The 19,133-nt window shown below is 40.7% G+C and overlaps 1 protein-coding gene across 1 annotated transcript in view; it reads left to right on the forward strand.

The window, feature by feature from the left end:
• The window catches only part of LOC132824527 (mucin-2-like), a 185,368-nt gene that overhangs the window by 121,497 nt on the left and 44,738 nt on the right, over positions 1 to 19,133 (forward strand). The window contains exons 30-33 of the mRNA XM_060839163.1: positions 1,071 to 1,273; positions 2,042 to 2,216; positions 6,891 to 7,138; positions 14,912 to 15,095. Of these exons, the coding sequence (XP_060695146.1) occupies positions 1,071 to 1,273; positions 2,042 to 2,216; positions 6,891 to 7,138; positions 14,912 to 15,095 (810 nt within the window). The remainder of the gene's footprint in view (positions 1 to 1,070; positions 1,274 to 2,041; positions 2,217 to 6,890; positions 7,139 to 14,911; positions 15,096 to 19,133) is intronic.

Below are 19,133 nucleotides of genomic sequence, written 5' to 3' on the forward strand. Positions count from 1 at the left end.
GTTTGATATTTATCAGATGAAGGTAAGTCCATCTTGCTGTTGTACAGCAAAGGTTTTGGGCCACTATTATAATTATAAGGTACGTGACTCCCTTTCCTCGAATACACCAACACTTCTACACACCCCAAGGGTGACATCATGGACTTCAGACTGGAAGTAAACAGTCTAATACAAAGATCTCGCATCTTAATCTTGGGTAAGAGAAGGGTTTGTGTGGTTCTGCACCTGGAGCATAAAAAAAATAGGCGGAATGTTTGTGTTCTTGCAGATGGAAATATTTGAAAATTCATATGCTGCTTCTTTGAGATTCTTTCCATAATGTTATACACATATAATGTTGTCAAATTGAAACACGAAATGCCATGACTGTTTTAGTACATGGTAATTATGATTTTCTGATTGGGAGTAGCTATGTAGAATAACTTCTAGGGAAACAAAGAAAGAGTTCAGAGTTCTGATTAATTAAATCATTATCAATCCATATTCAAATGTGAGAAATATCACAATTTTCAACAACTAATTTCATATGATTAATAATTTTGAGTTCAAAATTAGGTAATCATATTTTCATTTGAAATTAATATGCCCTACATAATCATTGGGCTGCATGTAGATTTTTGCCATTTAGATTAATAATCATCTATTAATTTTGCATTTTGTACTTCTTCTCATTTCAATGTTATTTAACACTCTATATTAAGAAGAACACCATTTTTAATATTGCTATGCTGATCTTCACAGTACAATATTGCTTTCATTTGTTTTGTACCATTGTGTGTGATGTCTGTTACCACTCAGTCTGTGTGACGTATTTTGTCAAATTCAATTCAAAAATTGATCTTGCATTGACTCGCTTTGGATGTGCAAATGGCTTGTTTTCCAGTAGAAATTTGTGTAATATTGTGTTGGTAAGATGTCAATAATCAGCTGAGACTGTCATAGAATAATTGTAAACATCTACTTGTAACTTTTGCTACTTAATGGCATGGGAAGCCCTTTTGTGAATCTTCTGTTTACTGTGTGCTATTAAAACACATTAAATTCAGTATCTTCCTTTTTGTACATTTTAGGTGAAATTATATATAACTACACTGACAAAGATGGATTTTGCATCTTTGCAAAATGCAATGCTACTTGTGGTATTGAAAAACATATATGGCCTTGTGGAACCACAATACCTTCTCCTACAAGCACACCTATGAGTAGTACCAGCTATGCAACTGAACCTATCACAAAAATAGAAGCTTGTCCAGATTTTGATCCTCCAAGACAGGCAAGTATATGTTACATGATAGCACTGTACTTTATGGCAAGAAGACAATGTCAATTTTATAATGTATTGAGCAATCATTATACCTGCATATGATTCAACCACCAGATTAGTATGTTTGATCTCATAGGAGCAGGAGCAGGCCATTTGGCCCTTTCAGCCTGTTTGCAATTTTAGATCTTGGCAGATCATTTACTTTAATACCATTTTCCCAAAAGATCCCCATAATCCTTGATGTCATTCATAGCACAATAAAATTATTATGTTAATTATAATCAGGAGTAAAATGTGTGAAATTAAATCAGTGATATCACATGACAGTTCCTCTGACCTAAGGAGTCAAATGTTCCAACTATAGATGAAAATAACATTCGATAGCAAGTTATTCAAGGATCTGAATTAGTTACTAGATGCAGCACTATGCAATGGTGAACTCTCATTAAAGACCAGCACAATACATTGCATAAGATAATAGTATCGAAGAAGGAAACAGAGCTATAGATGGCCATTTAGATTATTCACCCAAACTACTTAAGATAGAAAAGTGGTAGTTGAAAATTACCAGAAACTGTCTAAATAAAGCTGGAATGGAAACAGCGCAGTTCATTAGTGTCTAGAGTCAGGTCCAACTGGAAACAGCAATGATAAATATTAACAATAAATTATTCAGGAAAGGATAAAAATATTAATAATAGATGTTTAAATAGAATATGATAAATAGTATGTACCATGCCTGAATGTGTGTCTAAACTATTTGTCTATTTATTACAGCATAATGAGACATGGTTACTCTGTGAATGTTTAATGGCAACATGTATAGAAAAGAATATAATTTCCATACAACCTGTGGTCTGTCCAACTGTTGAACCTCTTGAATGTGCCAATGGCCATGAACCTGTCAAAGTGTACGATGAAAACGGTTGTTGTTACCATTATGAGTGTGACTGTAAGTACAAAATTGAAAGAAAATGACTATTTCTTAATCAAAACTATTAACCTGGTTGATTGCCCTTCTCCATCTCTTCTTGTCAATCATCCATTCTTGTTCCAATTCCACATCGTTTAAATCTCTCACCACCGCATGCTTCTACTTGATCTTAGGCCGCCTTCTTCTCATCTACCTGCCAGGCCCATCTTCATCACTTTCCTTACCACAGTTACAACCTCACTTGTTCTCTCTCTCTCTATGCAACGGATCATCATGCCATTTCAATTTCTCATGAGCTATTTCCTTCAATGCTTCCACTATTTTCACTAACCCCTGATGTAATGACTCTAGAGTTTATCCTTTTTTGTCACTCCAGATGTCGATAGCATATTTGTGGTAGGTGTAGTGGTTGTTGTTCTTGGCCTATCTCACCGCATACCATTCTCAGAAAAATCACCACTCACCATAGATCCCAGAATTGACTGTCATCCCTAGTGAAGGTGCTGTCTTCAAAAACAATTGTGCACCCAAACAAGTACTGTGTTTCATGTTATCCTACACAGCTCCTCATATTTTCTGCAGTCATCACAAACAGGGAGAATCAGTGTTCTACTTTGCTGACAGGATCCTGAAGCCTAGTCCAGTTCACGAATTGGGTGCCTGTCTCTGTACACAGTGTTCTTGCTGTCACATTACACTGATCGTTAACAGTTCAGCCCAAGGTACAGGATCAAAGTGAAAAGTGTCCTGTAAGTGGATCAGACATGTGCCATAAGGGATCTTGGAGGCTGACAAATACAGAATGTTAATATCCATGGATGTAGGTTATGTGTGGCTGGTGCCCATGCAGTGTGCTCTATTATGTAGGTGTACTTTGTCCATAATTGAATTCGTTTGGAACAAACGAGGAACTCAACACAACAAACATTCTGTCTGGTTTCCCTGTTGGGTTTCCTTGATGTCGAGCTAATTGAATGAGTTTGGTAAGATTGCAACCACAATATTAATGAGGCAAATTGTGTTGTCAACAGGGACCTTAACAAGCATTAATCAATATTAATTGGCAATTCACTGCTGACTGGCAAAAATCTAGTCATGTCACTTGTGTAAAGTGTAAAATATGGGGCGCGATGATCTTGATTAATTAAAGATGCTTGCCTAATTTTGTCACACATCTTGCCGTAGTCATGTCATTCAGATCCCTATGAGATTTTGCCTATAATCTCTCTCAACATTCCAGCCAGAAACTGCTTGCAAATAGAATATGAGGATAATGCAAAAAGTGAGAGAAAGAATATTGATCATCTATTCATAGATTGAACAACTATTATATTCAGCTGTTATTTTGATCAGTGTTTTGTTTTTCATATTTCACCTTCACATGAACAAATGAAATGCTAATGTCCATTTTTTACTGGGGTTTCATTCAGTAGGATTTTTTAACATCAATATCAGAATTGTGGCAATGAAGTAGCTGAATAACCATTTTAAAGAAAGAAGATAATGAAAAGGATCATTCATAAAGTAACATCCCAAAGAGCTTGCAGTTAATGTATCATTCTTAAAGTATAATTAAGCAAATATGATTTAAAAAATCAGATTTCTCACAATCAACAATGTGTTGATGACCAAAAATATTTTGGCAGGTGATGTTGGTTGGGAGCTAAAATATAGATGGCTACCTTTTCTCATCTTCAGAATGTGCCAAGGGTTTATTCGGTGTCAGTTGAGAGGGTATTACTATTTTGATGGCAAAAGTAGCTTTGGAGAAAGCAAAATTACTGAAAATGAATTATTGTCACGTATCTTGTTGGAGGGAATCCTGAGGGACAAGATTTATATGTATTTGGAAAGGCAAGGACTGATCAGGGATAGTCATCATGGCTTTGTGCGTGGGAAATCATGTCTCATCACTTGATTGATGTTTTTTGAAGAAGAAGCAAAGAGGATTGATGAGGGCAGCACAGTGCATGTGATCTATATGGACTTCAGTAAGGTGTTTTGACAAGGTTCCTCATGGAAGACTGGTTAGCAAGGTTAGAACTTATGGAATACAGGGAGAACTAGCCATGTTTTTACCTAGATGCCTGCCTTGAAGAAGTTTTCCTCCTCTCTCTACAAGAATCTCAGGGAATCCCTCTCCTACTGCAATTCCCAGGTCATTTCCTCTGCCCTGAAGCTCTTCAAACTTCCAGTTCAGCACTCTCCCCATGACTTGTCCGGACTTGTCCGACCTGCTTATCTTCTTTTCCACCTATCCACTCCACCCTCTCCTCCCTGACCTATCACCTTCATCTCCTCCCCCACTCACCCATTGTACTCTATGCTACTCTCTCCCCACCTCACCCTCCTCTAGCTTATCTCTCCATGCTTCCAGCTCACTGCCTTTATTCCTGATGAAGGGCTTTTGCCCGAAACGTCGATTTCGCTGCTCGTTGGATGCTGCCTGAACTGCTGTGCTCTTCCAGCACCACTGATCCAGAATTTGGATACAGACTAGCTTGAAGGTAGAAGACAGAGGATGGTATTGGAGGGTTGTTTTTCAGACTGAATGCCTGTGACCAATGCAGTGCCACAAGGATCAGTGCTGGGTTCACCACTTTTTATCATTTCTATAAATGGTTTGGTTGTGAACTTAGGAGGTATAGTTAGTAGGTTTGCTGATAGCACCAAAATTGGAGGTGTAGTGGACAGCAAAGAAGGTTACCTCAGATTACAACGGGATCTTGATCAGATGAGCCAATGGACTGAGGATAGGTAAATGCAAGGTGTTGAATTTTGGCAAAGTAAATCTTAGCAGGACTTATACACTTAATGGTAAGATCCTAGAGAGTGTTGCTGAATGAACAGACCTTGGAGTGTAGGTTCATAGCTCCTTGAAAATAGAGTCGCAGGTAGATAGGATAGTGAAGAAGGTGTTTGGTGTGCTTTCCTTAATTGGTCAAAATATTGTGTATAGGAGTTGGGAGGTCATGTTGCGGCTGTACAGGACATCGGTTTGTCCACTTTTGGAATATTGCATGCAATTCTGGTCTCCTTCCTATTGGAAAGACGTTGTGAAACTTGAAAGGGTCCAGGAAAGATTTAGAAGGGTGTTGCCAGGGTTGGAGGATTTGAACTATAGGGAGAGGTTGAATAAGCTGGCGCTGTTTTCCCTGGAGCATCGGAGGCTGAGGGGTGACCTTATAGAGGTTTATAAATGAGGGACATGGATAGGGTAAATAGACAAAGTCTTTTCCCTGGGATGGGGAAGTCCAGAACTTGAGGACATCGGTTTAGGGTGAGAGGGGAAAGATATAAGAGACCTAAGGAGCAACTTTTTCACACAGAAGGTGGTACGTGTATGGAATGAGCTGCCAGACAAAGTGGTGGAGGCTGGTACAAGTGTAACATTTAAAAGGCAACTGGATGGGTAAATGAATAGGAAGGGTTTGGAGGGTTATGGTCCGTGTGCTGGCAAGTAGGATTACAGTAGATTGGGATATCTGTTCGGCATGGACATGTTGGACCGAAGGGTATATCCTTATGACTCTATGACTCTATCTAGTTCTTGGGTTAGCTACACTTCAGCATTTAAGCAATGACAATGGTGACAAATGTATCAGTGCTACTGCTAAACCAAGGCTGAAAATGTGTTGCTGGTTAAAGCGCAGCAGGTCAGGCAGCATCCAAGGAACAGGAAATTCGACATTTCGGGCATAAGCCCTTCATCAGGAATGAGGAAAGTGTGTCCAGCAGGTTAAGAAAAAAGGTAGGGAAGAGGGAATTGGGGGAGGGGCGATGGAGATGTGATAGGTGGAAGGAGGTCAAGGTGAGGGTGATAGGCCGGAGTGGGGTGGGGGCGGAGAGGTCAGGAAGAAGATTGCAGGTTAGGAGGGCGGCGCTGAGTTCGAAGGAATCGACTGAGACAAGGTGGGGGGAGGGGAAATGAGGAAACTGGAGAAATCTGAGTTCATCCCTTGTGGTTGGAGGGTTCCCAGGCGGAAGATGAGGCGCTCTTCCTCCAACCGTCGTGTTGTTATGTTCTGGCGATGGGGGAGTCCAAGGACCTGCATGTCCTTGGTGGAGTGGGAGGGGGAGTTAAAGTGTTGAGCCACGGGGTGGTTGGGTTGGTTGGTCCGGGCGTCCCAGAGGTGTTCCCTGAAGCGTTCCGCAAGTAGGTGGCCCGTCTCCCCAATGTAGAGGAGGCCACATCGGGTGCAGCGGATGCAATAGATGATGTGTATGGAGGTGCAGGTGAATTTGGGGCCTTGGAGAAAGGTAAGGGAGGAGGTGTGGGCGCAAGTTTTGCATTTCTTGCGGTTGCAAGGGAAGGTGCCGGGAGTAGAGGTTGGGTTGGTGGGGGGTGTGGACCTGACGAGGGAGTCACGGAGGGAGTGGTCTTTTCGGAACGCAGATAGGGGAGGGGAGGGAAAATATCCCTGGTGGTGGGGTCCTTTTGGAGGTGGCGGAAATCATTTACTGCTACACCAAATCATTTACTGTATTTTATTGTGGAGGAATATCTTTAATTGTTATATGTAACTGTTTAGCTGCTACTTTGATGAAGTAAAAGAAAAAGCATGGTAGAATATGCGAAATGGAATATATCACAAGTTCATTTTACAAGTTATTTTGACTTTCTTAGGAAAAATAATTTCTATATTATTGCTGACATTAAACCGATGACTTTAAAATTTAATATCCATATAGGCTACTGCAATGGATGGGGAGGATCACATTTTGTTACATTCGATGGCCAATACTACACCTATGATGGCAATTGCACCTATGTCCTTGTGGAAGAAACGACTCCATCATCTACCAATTTTGGTATTTACATTGACAACTATCACTGTGACGTTGAAAATAGTGTCTCTTGCCCACATGCTATTATGGTGAAATTTGAAAACCTGGACATACAGATCACAAATATTGATCCAACTGGAATTCAGCAACAGGTAACTATATGTATTTTTGTCCTTGGAAGCACTTTGCCATGCATTGATTGCAATCATTTAAGTGGCTAACATAAAAGGGACCTTAAAATTTTATTTATACATCAGTATAAAAGGGAAGGGAAACAAAGGTGAATTCCAATTAGGGACCAAAAGGTAAACCTGCTCACAAAGGCAGATTTGGAGATGCCGGGTTGGACTGGGGTGTACAATGTTAAAAATCACACAACACCAGGTTATAGTCCAACAGGTTTAATTGGAAGCACACTAGCTTTCGGAGCGACGCTCCTTCATCAGGTGATTGTGGAGGGTTCGATCGTAACACAGAATTTATAGCAAAAATTTGCAGTGTGATGTAACTGAAATTATACATTGAAAAATTGATTGTCTGTTAAGCCTTTCATCTGTTAGAATACAGTGATAGTTTCACTTCTTTCATGTGTAAATCACAAAACCCTTTTTTTTAAAGTTGCATTCTCGGGTTATCTGTAAACAATTTATTCAGTATGAAAAGTGAGAAGAATTAATAATGCAACAGACATACATGTGAATAAGAAATTAGGTGAGTCCAAAAGGATAAATAAAACATGGAACATAGAACAGCACAGTACAGGCCCTTTGGACCCTCGATGTTGTGCTGATCTTTTATCCTACTCTAAGATCAAACTAACATACATACCCTTCATTTTACTATCATCCATGTGCCTTTCCAAGAGTCCCTTAAATGTCCCTAATGTACCACTGCTGCCAGTGCATTCCATGCACCCACCATCTCTGTGTTGAAGGTGTTGACACACACACACACATTTTCACAATCACAACCCCCGTCCCAGACAGACACACACACACAGACAGACAGATAAAGACCCACATGCACACATATATTTTGTGGGTAAATTTGTATTTGCAGAGTTACATTGCACTTTGCTCAAAAACTGCATATATTCATGTAGAACTCTGAGCTCAAAAACTGCATGAATTTATGTAAAATTCTGTTATCTCACTTTTTAGATTAGAATCAATCTAAACATCAGGTCATAGACAGAGAACACAGGGGGCTAACATCTTCAACATATTGTCTAGCTATCACCAGTGTTAACAGCTAACCCGAGTATGCAACTTTAAAAAAAAGGGTTTTGTGATTTACACATGAAAGAAGCGAAACTATCACTGTATTCTAACAGATGAAAGGCTTAACAGACAATCAATTTTTTCAATGTATAATTTCAGTTACATCACACTGCAAATTTTTGCTATAAATTCTGTGTTACGATCGAGCCCTCCACAATCACCTGATGAAGGAGCGTCGCTCCGAAAGCTGGTGTGCTTCCAATTAAACCTGTTGGACTATAACCTGGTGTTGTGTGATTTTTAACTTTGTACACCCCAGTCCAACACCGGCATCTCCAAATCTTGATTTAACTAGGTTGTTTTGAATTAACAATGCGTGAATTTATTCAGTATGAAAAGTGAGAAGAATTAATAATGCAACAGACATACATGTGAATAAGAAATTAGGTGAGTCCAAAAGGATAAATAAAACATGGAACATAGAACAGCACAGTACAGGCCCTTTGGGCCCTCGATGTTGTGCTGATCTTTTATCCTACTCTAAGATCAAACTAACATACATAACCTTCATTTTACTATCATCCATGTGCCTTTCCAAGAGTCCCTTAAATGTCCCTAATGTACCACTGCTGCCAGTGCATTCCATGCACCCACCATCTCTGTGTAAAGAATCTACCTCTGACATTTCCCCTAAACCTACCGCCAATCACTTTAAAATTATGCCCCTCATGATAGCCATTTCTGCCCTGGGAAAAAAGTCTTGACTATCCATTCTGCCTGTGCCTCTCATCAGCTTGTATATCTCTATCAAGTCACCTCTTCTCCTTCTTCTCATGAGAAAAGCCCCAGCTCCCTCAATCTTTCTTCATCAGACATGCCCAGTTCAGGGAGCATCCTAGTAAATCTCCTCTGCACCCTCTCTAAAGCCTCCACATCTTTCCTACAATGAGCAACCAGAACTGAACACAACATGTTAACCATAGTCTAACAGGGCTTTATAGAGCTGCAGCATAAACTCAGGGCTCTTAAATTCAATTCCCCTGCTAATGAAAGCCAACATACCATACACGTTCTCAGCCTCTATCAACTTGAGTGGCAACTTTGAAGGATCTATGAATGTGAAATCCAAGATCCTTCTGTTTCTCCACACTGGCAAGAATCCTGCCTTTAACCCTGTAATCTGCATTCAAGTTCGACCTTCCAAAATGAATCACTTCACACTTTTCCAGGGTTGATCTCATCTACTGCTTCTCAACCAAGCTCTGCAAGCTGGCAATGTCCCATTGGAACCTACAAACAGATCTCCACAACTCCACCAACCATTGTGTAATCAGCAAACTTACTAACCCACCCATCCACCTTTTTTTTTCCGGCAAAAGTGAGGACTGCAGATGCTGGAAACCAGAGTTTAGATCAGAGTGGTGCTAGAAAAGCACAGCAGGTCAGGCAGTATCCAAGGAGCAGGAAAATTGACGTTTCGGACAAAAGCCCTTCATCAGGAAAGGAGGCATGGAGCCTCCAGGGTGGAGAGATAAATTAGGGGGGGGGGGGGAGTGGAGCTGGGGAGAAAGTAGCAAAGAGTACAATTGGTGAATGGGGGTGGGATGGAGGTGATAGGTCAGAGGGGAGGGTGGAGCGAATAGCTGGGGAGATTGGCAGGTAGGACAGGTCATGAGGACAGTGCTGAGCTGGAAGGCAGAGGAAATGGGAATACGGGATGGCATTTTTGCAGGAGGTAGGGTGGAAAGAGGTGTAATCGAGATAGCTGTGGGAGTTGATGGGTTTGTTAAAAATGTCAGTGTCAAGTCGGTCGTCATTAATGGAGATGGAGAGGTCCAGGCCACCTATCCACCTTCTCATCCAAGTCATTTATAAAAATCACAAAGAGCAGAGGTCTCAGAACATATCCTATGGAACACCATTGATCACCATGTCCAGGCTGAATACTTTCCGTCTATTACCACCCTCTATCTTCTATGGACCAGCCAATTCTGTATCCAGCCAAATTTCCCTGTATCCCATATCTCCTTACTATCTGAATGAGCCTACCATGGGAAACCTTATCAAATGACTTACTAAAATCCATATATACCACATTCACTGCTCTATCTTCATCAATGTGTTTTGTCACATTCTCAAAGAAACCAGAAGGCTTGTGAGTCATGGCCTGTTTCTCACAAAACCATGTTGACTATCTCTAATCAAACTATGCTTTTCCAAATAATCATAATCTTGTCTCTCAAAATCCTCTCCAATAATTTGCCTACCACTGACATAAGACTGACTGGTCTGTAATTCTCAGAGTTATTCTTATTCCTTTTCTTGAGCAAGGGAATAACACTTGCCACCCTCCAATCATCTGGTACTACTCCAGTGGACAGTGAGGATGCAAAGATCATCACCAAAGGCTCAGCAATCTCTTCCCTTGCTTCCTGAAGAAACCTTGGGTATATCCCATCTGGTCCAGGAGACTTCACCATCCTCATGTTTTTCAAAATTCCCAGCACATCCTTATTCTCAGCATCAACCTGTTTGACCAAATCACACTGTCCTCACAAATGACAAGGTCTCTCTCACTAGTGAATACTGAAGCAAAGTATTCATTAAGGACTTTCCCTATCTCCACCGATTCCAGGTGCAGGTTCCCTCCACTATTCCTGATCGGCCCTACCCTCACTTTGGCCAGTCTCTTTCTCCTCACATAAGTGTAGAACGCCTTGGGATTTTCCTTAATCCTTCTTGCCAAGGGTTTATCATGCCCCCTTCTCACTCTCCGAAGTCCATTCTTCAGTTCCTTCCTGGCCACTTTATAACCCTCCAGAGCCCTGTCTCATCCTTATTTCCTCAACCTTAAATGAGCTTCCTTCTTCCTCTTGACTAGATGTTCCATATTTCTTGTCATCCAAGGTTCCTTCACCCTATCATCCCTTCCTTCCCTCCGTTGGACAAACCTAACTAACACTTGCAGCAAGCGCCCCATAAACAACCTCTACATTTCTGTTGTGCATTTCCCTGAAAATATCTGTTCCCAATTTATGCTCCACAATTCCTGCCTGAAAGCATTGTAATTCCCACTCTCCCAATTAAATACTTTCCTATATCACCTGCTCCTATCCATCTCCATGACTATAGTAAAGGTCAGGGAGTTGTGATCACTATCACTGAAATGTTCTCCCATCAAGAGATCTGACATCTGAACTGGGTCACTGCCGAGTACCAAATCCAATATGGCCTCCCATCTAGTCGGCCGATCGACATGTTGAGTAAATAATCCTTCCTGAACCCACCGGACAAAAATCTGCTCCAATCAGACGATTTAATAATGTTTAATAAACAAAGTTTGTAAGAATCAATCTCTGAATTGTTCATGAGTTGGACTGGTAGCCTTGACATTGGTAGTTGATCAATCAAGTTTTAAGATTCTTCACTTTATAGGCTAATGCAAGTTCATTCGGCATGATGTTTATAAATTCGTTTGCACTTGGATCGAGAGAGGGTCTCCTTTACCTGCAACACAAGGGTAACTATGGGATAGCTCTTTGACAGTGACCTTCACAACATGCTAATGTTCAAACTAGTTTACACATAAGCCAGCAGATTTGAAACGACCTTTTTAATGCCTGTTTTATATATTTCTCTAGGGTGACACAGCCATGTCTGCAAGAGGTAGCTTTCTGTTGAGGACAGAGATAGTCAGCTCCCCACACCCTCCACCAACATCATTATTTCTCTTGTTAAGTCTCTTCTAATTGAAGTTTTCCTGACAATTTACATTTGCTACATTCCATGGGCTCACACAGGACTTTTCTAAACCCTTACAGAATCTAAAGTATTAGTTGGCTGTCGCAGTCCTCCACTTAATACAACACACTTTGATAAAGCAAAAAATGTCTATAAATCCTTTGGATGATAATCCATCACAATAACCTAGAGAAGTGAATGCTATTAACACAGATGCAAGTGAGAAGATAATAGCAACATTGGATATGTAATGAGTAGATGAAGAGGGGAAAAAAACTTAAAAGATTGTTAACAAAAGTAGAAAAATTACTTATTTTTCATGCAAACTACTGAAGAAAGTAAAGATGGAAATTCTGGGGATTTTGTAGAAATTTTCTGATCATAATCTCCCAGTCCTCCTTTAGATATAGTTTAATGCTAGACAATTGCAAATGTTATTAATGTTAGAAGAAATTAGTGGCAAGTAATGTTGAAACATTAATTTGGGACAAAATTAACACTTAGCAAAGTATGTTCTAATAACTTTTATAAAGAAAAAATATGTTTAATGAACTGAACCGGCCTCTTTGAGACAGAAACTGAGATAGTTGATGAAGGAAGTATGACTGTTTTTGTGCCTTATTGAGGTGGATAAAATCATGAGGGGCATAGACAGGATGAATGCATATAGTCTTTTTTCCCAGGAATGGAAAACTGAAAACTAGAGGGCATAGATTTAAGGTGAGAGGGGAAAGATTTAAGTAGGACCAGAGAGGCAACTTCTTCACGCAGAGTGGCACATATGTGGAATGGGCTGACAGAAAAAGTTTTTAAGGTAGGTACAGTAGCAACATTTAAATAAACATTTGGATAGGTATATCAATGGAAGGGTTTAGAGGGAAATGGACCAAAATCAGGCAATTGGAGCTAACTGAGTGGGCATCATGGTCGCATGGATCAAAGGGCCTGTTTCCATGTTACATGACTCTATGATTCTAACCTGATTTGTAGGGTGGCTGTCTCACAGTGCCGGGGTCCTGGGTTCAATTCCACCCTCAAACATCTGTCTTTGTGGAGTTTGCACATTCTCCCTATGTCTGTGTGGGTTGTTGTGGTTCTGTTCGCCGAGCTGGGAATTTGTATTGCAAACATTTCGTCCCCTGTCTAGGTGACATCCTCAGTGCTTGGGAGCCTTCTGCGAAGCACTTCTGTGATCTTTCCTCCAGCATTTGTAGTGGTTTGAATCTGCCGCTTCCGGTTGTCAGTTCCAGCTGTCCGTTGCAGTAGTCGGTATATTGGGTCCAGATCGATGTGCTTATTGATTGAACTTGTGGATGAGTGCCATGCCTGTAGGAAGTCCCTGGCTGTTCTCTGTTTGGCTTGCCCTATAATAGTAGTGTTGTCCCAGTTGAATTCATGTTGCTTGTCATCTGTGTGTGTGGCTACTAAGGATAGCTGGTCATGTCGTTTCGTGGCTAGTTGGTGTTCATGGATGCGGATCGTTAGCTGTCTTCCTGTTTGTCCTATGTAGTGTTTAGTACAGTCCTTGCATGGGATTTTGTACACTACATCGGTTTTGCTCATGCTGGGTATCAGGTCCTTCGTTCTGGTAAGTTGTTGTCTGAGAGTGGCTCAGACAAACCAACAAACCCGGCATGAGCAAAACCAATGTAGTGTACAAAATCCCATGCAAGGACTGCACAAAGCACTACATAGGACAAAAAGGAAGACAGCTAACGATCCGCATCCATGAACATGGACAAGCCAAACAGAGAACAGCCAGGGAATTCCTAGAGGCATGCACTTATCCAGACATTCAATCAATAAGCACATCGATCTGGACCCAATATATTGACCACTGCAGCGGACAGCTGGAACTGACAACCGGAAGCGGCAGATTCAAACCACTACAAATGGCGGAAGAAAGATCACAGAAGTGCTTCACAGGAGGCTCCCAAGCACTGAGGATGTCACCTAGACAGGGGACGAAATGTTTGCAATACAAATTCCCAGCTCGGCGAACAGAACCACAACAATGAGCACCCGAGCTACAAATCTTCTCCCAAACTTTGTCTGTGTGGGTTTCCAGTGGGTGCTCTCGCTTCCTTCTACAGTTCAAAGATGTGCATGTCAAGTGGATTGGCCATGCTAAACTGTCCATAGTGTTCAGGATGTGCATGCTAAGTGGGTTAGCTATGGGAAATGCAGGGTTACAGGGATGGGATAAGGAGCTGAGTCTGGATGGAATACTCTTTGGAGGGTTGGCGTGGACCTATTGGACCGAATGACCCATTTCCACATTATAGGAACTCTATGATATTGTGAACGTAAACTGTCAACAAGCATTTGATAAAGCAACACATAATAGACTTGTCAGCAAAATTAAAGCCCAATTACTACAGCATAAATGCATAATTAGCTAAGGGACAGAAAGTAAAAAAATTATGGAGAAGTGTTGTTTTTTAGAATGTGGAAAACTTGAGCATAGTCCTTGGGATGAAAGATATGAGTTACGCAGACAGACATGGAAAATTGGAATAGTTTTTAGGACAGAGAGATTATGGGGAGATTTGATGTTATTCAAAATCCTGAAGGATTTTCCTGGAGTAAACAAGGATAAACTATTTCCGTTGCAGAAGGGTCAATAATGAGAGGATACAGATTTACAGTAAAAGATAAAAGAACCTAAGGTGGCATAAAGAAAACAATTTTTTGAGTTCTTACAAATTTACACTGCTTTAAAGGGCAGTGGATGGATTTAGTAACACTACTTTTTGAGTAATTGCATATATACTTGAAGGGAAAAAGTTTGGGGGAAATATGAGTCTGTGAAAAAAGTTTGGGGGAATATGATTAATTGGTTTCCTCTGCTAAACAGTCAGTCTGGATTTGAGATGTTCTTCTTTGGCACTGTATCATTCTATGATTCTACATAAAACCACTTCTGACATTCAGAAAATTGTAACAGTTCATCTTAATTTTCAGGTAACTGTTAATGACAGCATTGTGTCACTACCCTATTCAAGAGATGGTGTGAAAATCTCCAGCTCAGGCCTTAATGTGATGCTTGAAATTCCAAAACTAAAGGCATTTGTTACGTTCAATGGTTTAGCTTTTGCAATCAAACTTCCAAGTGAAATATTTGAAAATAATACGCAAGGGCAGTGTGGTAAGCATTTAGATTATCTATAAACTCTTTGAAATAAGACATTTAAGAAGTATGAGTTTTGATTTGTGCACATTAAAGACAATATTATTACAAACATTACAAATACATAAGTCCCTGAGAGAAAATCTATGTATTCCATAGTAATAGATATTTCAATTCCATTTGTACCTTATATTAAACTGCACTTGATCTAATATAAGTACCTACGGAATGAATTAAGAACAATGTGGGAGCCAACTAGGCTGACTTCCTTATCTTGTAAGCCCTGCCAGCTGATTTATTTTCAAGAGTGTTCAAACGTAAGTGTCCATTTTCTCAGTGCTAATAAGAAATACTCTAAGGCAAGCAAATGCTGATAATGTTGCAATACTTGAATATGTGGATGACATATGGTAACTAGGAGGTTAATTTTGCCTATATATTCTAGAGCTTGTTAGAAATACATTCTGTAGACCTCTTTGCAAAAAAAAACATACTTGTGGTCTCTTGGGTAAACATTCTTGCAACATTTTTACAATCCCACACTGCTGAAAACCATCAGTGTAGAGGTTGTACTTAATTATATAATGGTGTAAAGATATTTCTAGTCATCTTGTTCAGAAATCTTATTGCACATATCTGGAACCAGAAGGACTTGAATTCAGGTCTGAACAAGTATCCTGTTGATTTCCTCTTCTATAAACCATGACCATTGCTGTTGACTGTACTGACATACTGTCGCCCACAGTTAAGGACAGTTAATACAGTATATATAATAAATAGCATAATGAAGACTTTATTTTGGAGGGAATGAAGGATTGTAAATTTATTTCAAATCCTGTGGAGATACGTGAATTCTTATTTTTTTAAGTTCAATGAAAACATAACATTGAAACTTTTTGTGTTAGCAAGGCATTTCTCAGAAATCACATGTTCCATGCTGGGTCTTGTTTTCTTGAACTCACCTCAAAGAAAACGTCTGACTGTTTTTACAAGGAAACAACTAGTTCTGTTGGAGATTGGTTGTATTTTATGTAAGGAGAAACCTGCTGGAAAAAAGAAGCTTTCCAGTTGAGCTCTCTTGTTTCATGAAAATAGCCTTTATTGTGAGTCCTCTAAACAGGTTTCATGACATTTCTTGAAATTCTGCATCTGCAAAGGGCCCCAGCAACAGGTGAATGTGTTCAGTGACATCTATTTTGTGTGTCAGAATTTCAGAATGTCAGCAATCTGAACATCTGAAATCTCATTGCCTCATGCTTTCAAGAATTAAGGCCAAAAACACACAAAAACATTAATTGCTGGCGAAACGCAATAGGTCTGGCAGCATCTATGGGGACAGAGAAACAGAGCTTCGAGTCCAGTGATCCTTCTTCAAAACTGATAGCTAGGAAAAGCCGGTGTTTATGCTGATGAATGAAGTGGTGTAAGTGAGGATTAGGTGGAGACAGAACCAGACAGACAGAGAGAGAAAACAAGGTAGCTAGACAGATGGAATGCTGATAGTAAGCGAGGGAAGAAAGGAAACTAGATAGGTGATAGTGGGAACTACGGGTAGGGGAAATAGGTCAGCTGTATTGAAAGCAACCCATGTCAAGACAGGATTTTGGATGTGAGGGTGGATAATAGACATGGAAGGAGGTGCTCATACTCTAAAATTGTAAAACTTGACGTTGAGTCCTGAAGGTTATAAGGTCCCCAATGGGCACTGCAATAGGCCTGCAACACAGTGGTGTGTTGAAATGGCAGGCAACTGGAAACTGAGTCATTTTCACAACTAAACATTGGTATTCTGCAGTCACCTAGCCTGTATTTTGTCTCCCGAGTGTATAGAATACAGTGTTGTGAGTAGTGAATACAGTAGACTAGACTGAATGAACGACACGTAAATTGCTACTTCACCTGGAAAATGTGTCTGGGTCTTTGGATAGGGAGGATGAAGAAGGTAAACAGGCAAGTGCTGCATCTTTCACAAGTGCATGGGAATGTGGAGAGGTGTGAGAAGTAGAGGAGGAGTGGAATAGGGAGTCCCAGAGGGAACAGTCCCTGTGGAATTCTAACAAGGGAGGGAAGAGGACTATGTGTCTGGTGGTGGCTTCTCACTGGAAGTGGTGCAACTACTGGGGTCTCTGTGGCTACAGGGACGCTAATGTTGCTGCGGAAGGGAGGAGTGTGTAACAGAAGAATTGTGGGAAATAGGTCGGCAGCAGCTAATAGCCCTGTCATCTACTGGAGCAGGGAATCTTAGTTTACATAGAATATAGAACATTACAGCACATTACAACGGCCCTCGATGTTGTGCCAATCTGCAGAACCAATCTGAAGTCTATCTATCCTACACTATTCCATGTTTATCCAATGACCATTTAAATGCCCTTAAACTTGGCAAGTCTACTACTGTTGCAGGCAGTACGTTCCATGCCCCTACTCTCTGAGTAAAGAAACAGCCTATGACATCTGTCCTATATCTATCACCCATCAATTTAAAGTTATGTCCCCTTGAGCTAGCCTCACCATCTGAGGAAAAAGGCTCTCAATGTCTACCATATCTAACCCTCTGATTATTTTGGATGTCTCAATTAAGTCACCTCTCAATCTTCTCTCTAATGAAATGGCCTCATGTCCCTCAGCCTTTCCTCATAAGACCTTGCCTCCATGCCAGGTAACATCCTAGTAAATCTCTCCTGAACCCTTTCCAAAGCTTCCACATCCTTCCTAAAATGCGGTGACCAGAACTGTACGCAACACTCCAAGTACAGCCGCCCCAGAGTTTTGTACAGCTGCAGCATGACCTCTTGGCTCCGAAACTCAATCCCTCTACCAATAAAAGCTAACACACCATATGCTGTCTTAACAAACCTATCAACCTGACTGGCAACTTTCAGGGATCTATGTACATGGACACCGAGATCTCTGCTCATCTACACTGCCAACCATCTTACCATTAGCCCAGTACTCTGCATTCCTGTTGCTCCTTCCGAAGTGATTCACCTCATATTCTTCCACATTAAACCCCATTTGCCAACTCTCAGCCCAACTCTACAGCTTATATATATCCCTCTGTAACCTGTAACATCCTTCAGCATTATCCATAACTTCACCGACTTATTGTCATCTGCAAATTTACTAACACATTCTACTATGCCCTCATCTCGGTCGTTTATAAAAATGACAAACAGCAGTGGCCACAAAACAGATCCCCGCAGTACACCAATTGTAACGGAATTCCTGAATGAACATTTCCCATCAACTGCCACCCTCTGTCTTCTTTCAGTGAGGCAACTTCTGATCTAAACTGCCAAATCACCATAAATTCCATGCCTCCATATTTTGTGCAATAACCTACCAGGGAACCTGATTAAATGCTTACTGAAATCCATATACACCACATCAACTGCTTTACCCTCATCCACCTGTTGGTCTCCTTCTCAAAGAACTCAATAAGGTTTGTGAGGCACGACCTATCCTTCACAAAACCGCCTTGACTATCCCTAATCAACTTATTCCTCTCTAGATGATTTTCCAACACTTTACCCACAACCAAAGTAAGGCTCACTGGTCTATAACTATCAGGGTTATCTTTACTCCATTCTTGAACAAGGGAACAACATTTGCTATCCTCCACTCTTCTGGCACTACTCCTGTAGACAATGACGACATAAAGATCAAAACTAAAGGCTCTACAATCTCCTCCCTGACTCCCAGAGAATCCTAGGATAAATCCCATCCAACTCCGAGGACTTATCTATTTTCACACTTTCCAGAATTACCAACACCTCCTCCTTGTGAACCTCAATCCCATCTAGTCTAGTAGCCTGTATCTCCACAATCTCCTCAACAGCATTGTCTTTTTCCAGTGTGAATGCTGATGAAAAATATTCATTTAGCGCTTTCCCTATCTCCTCGGATTCCACACATAACTTCCCACTGCTATCCTTGATTGGCCCTAATCTTTCATTCTTTTATTCCTGATATATCTATAGAAAGCTTTAGGATTTTCTTTGATTCTATCTGCCAATGACTTCTCATGTCCCCTCCTGCTCTTCTTAGCTCGCTCTT

This window comes from Hemiscyllium ocellatum, chromosome 18 (genome assembly GCF_020745735.1).
Source record: "Hemiscyllium ocellatum isolate sHemOce1 chromosome 18, sHemOce1.pat.X.cur, whole genome shotgun sequence".
Taxonomy (NCBI): Eukaryota; Metazoa; Chordata; class Chondrichthyes; order Orectolobiformes; family Hemiscylliidae; genus Hemiscyllium; species Hemiscyllium ocellatum.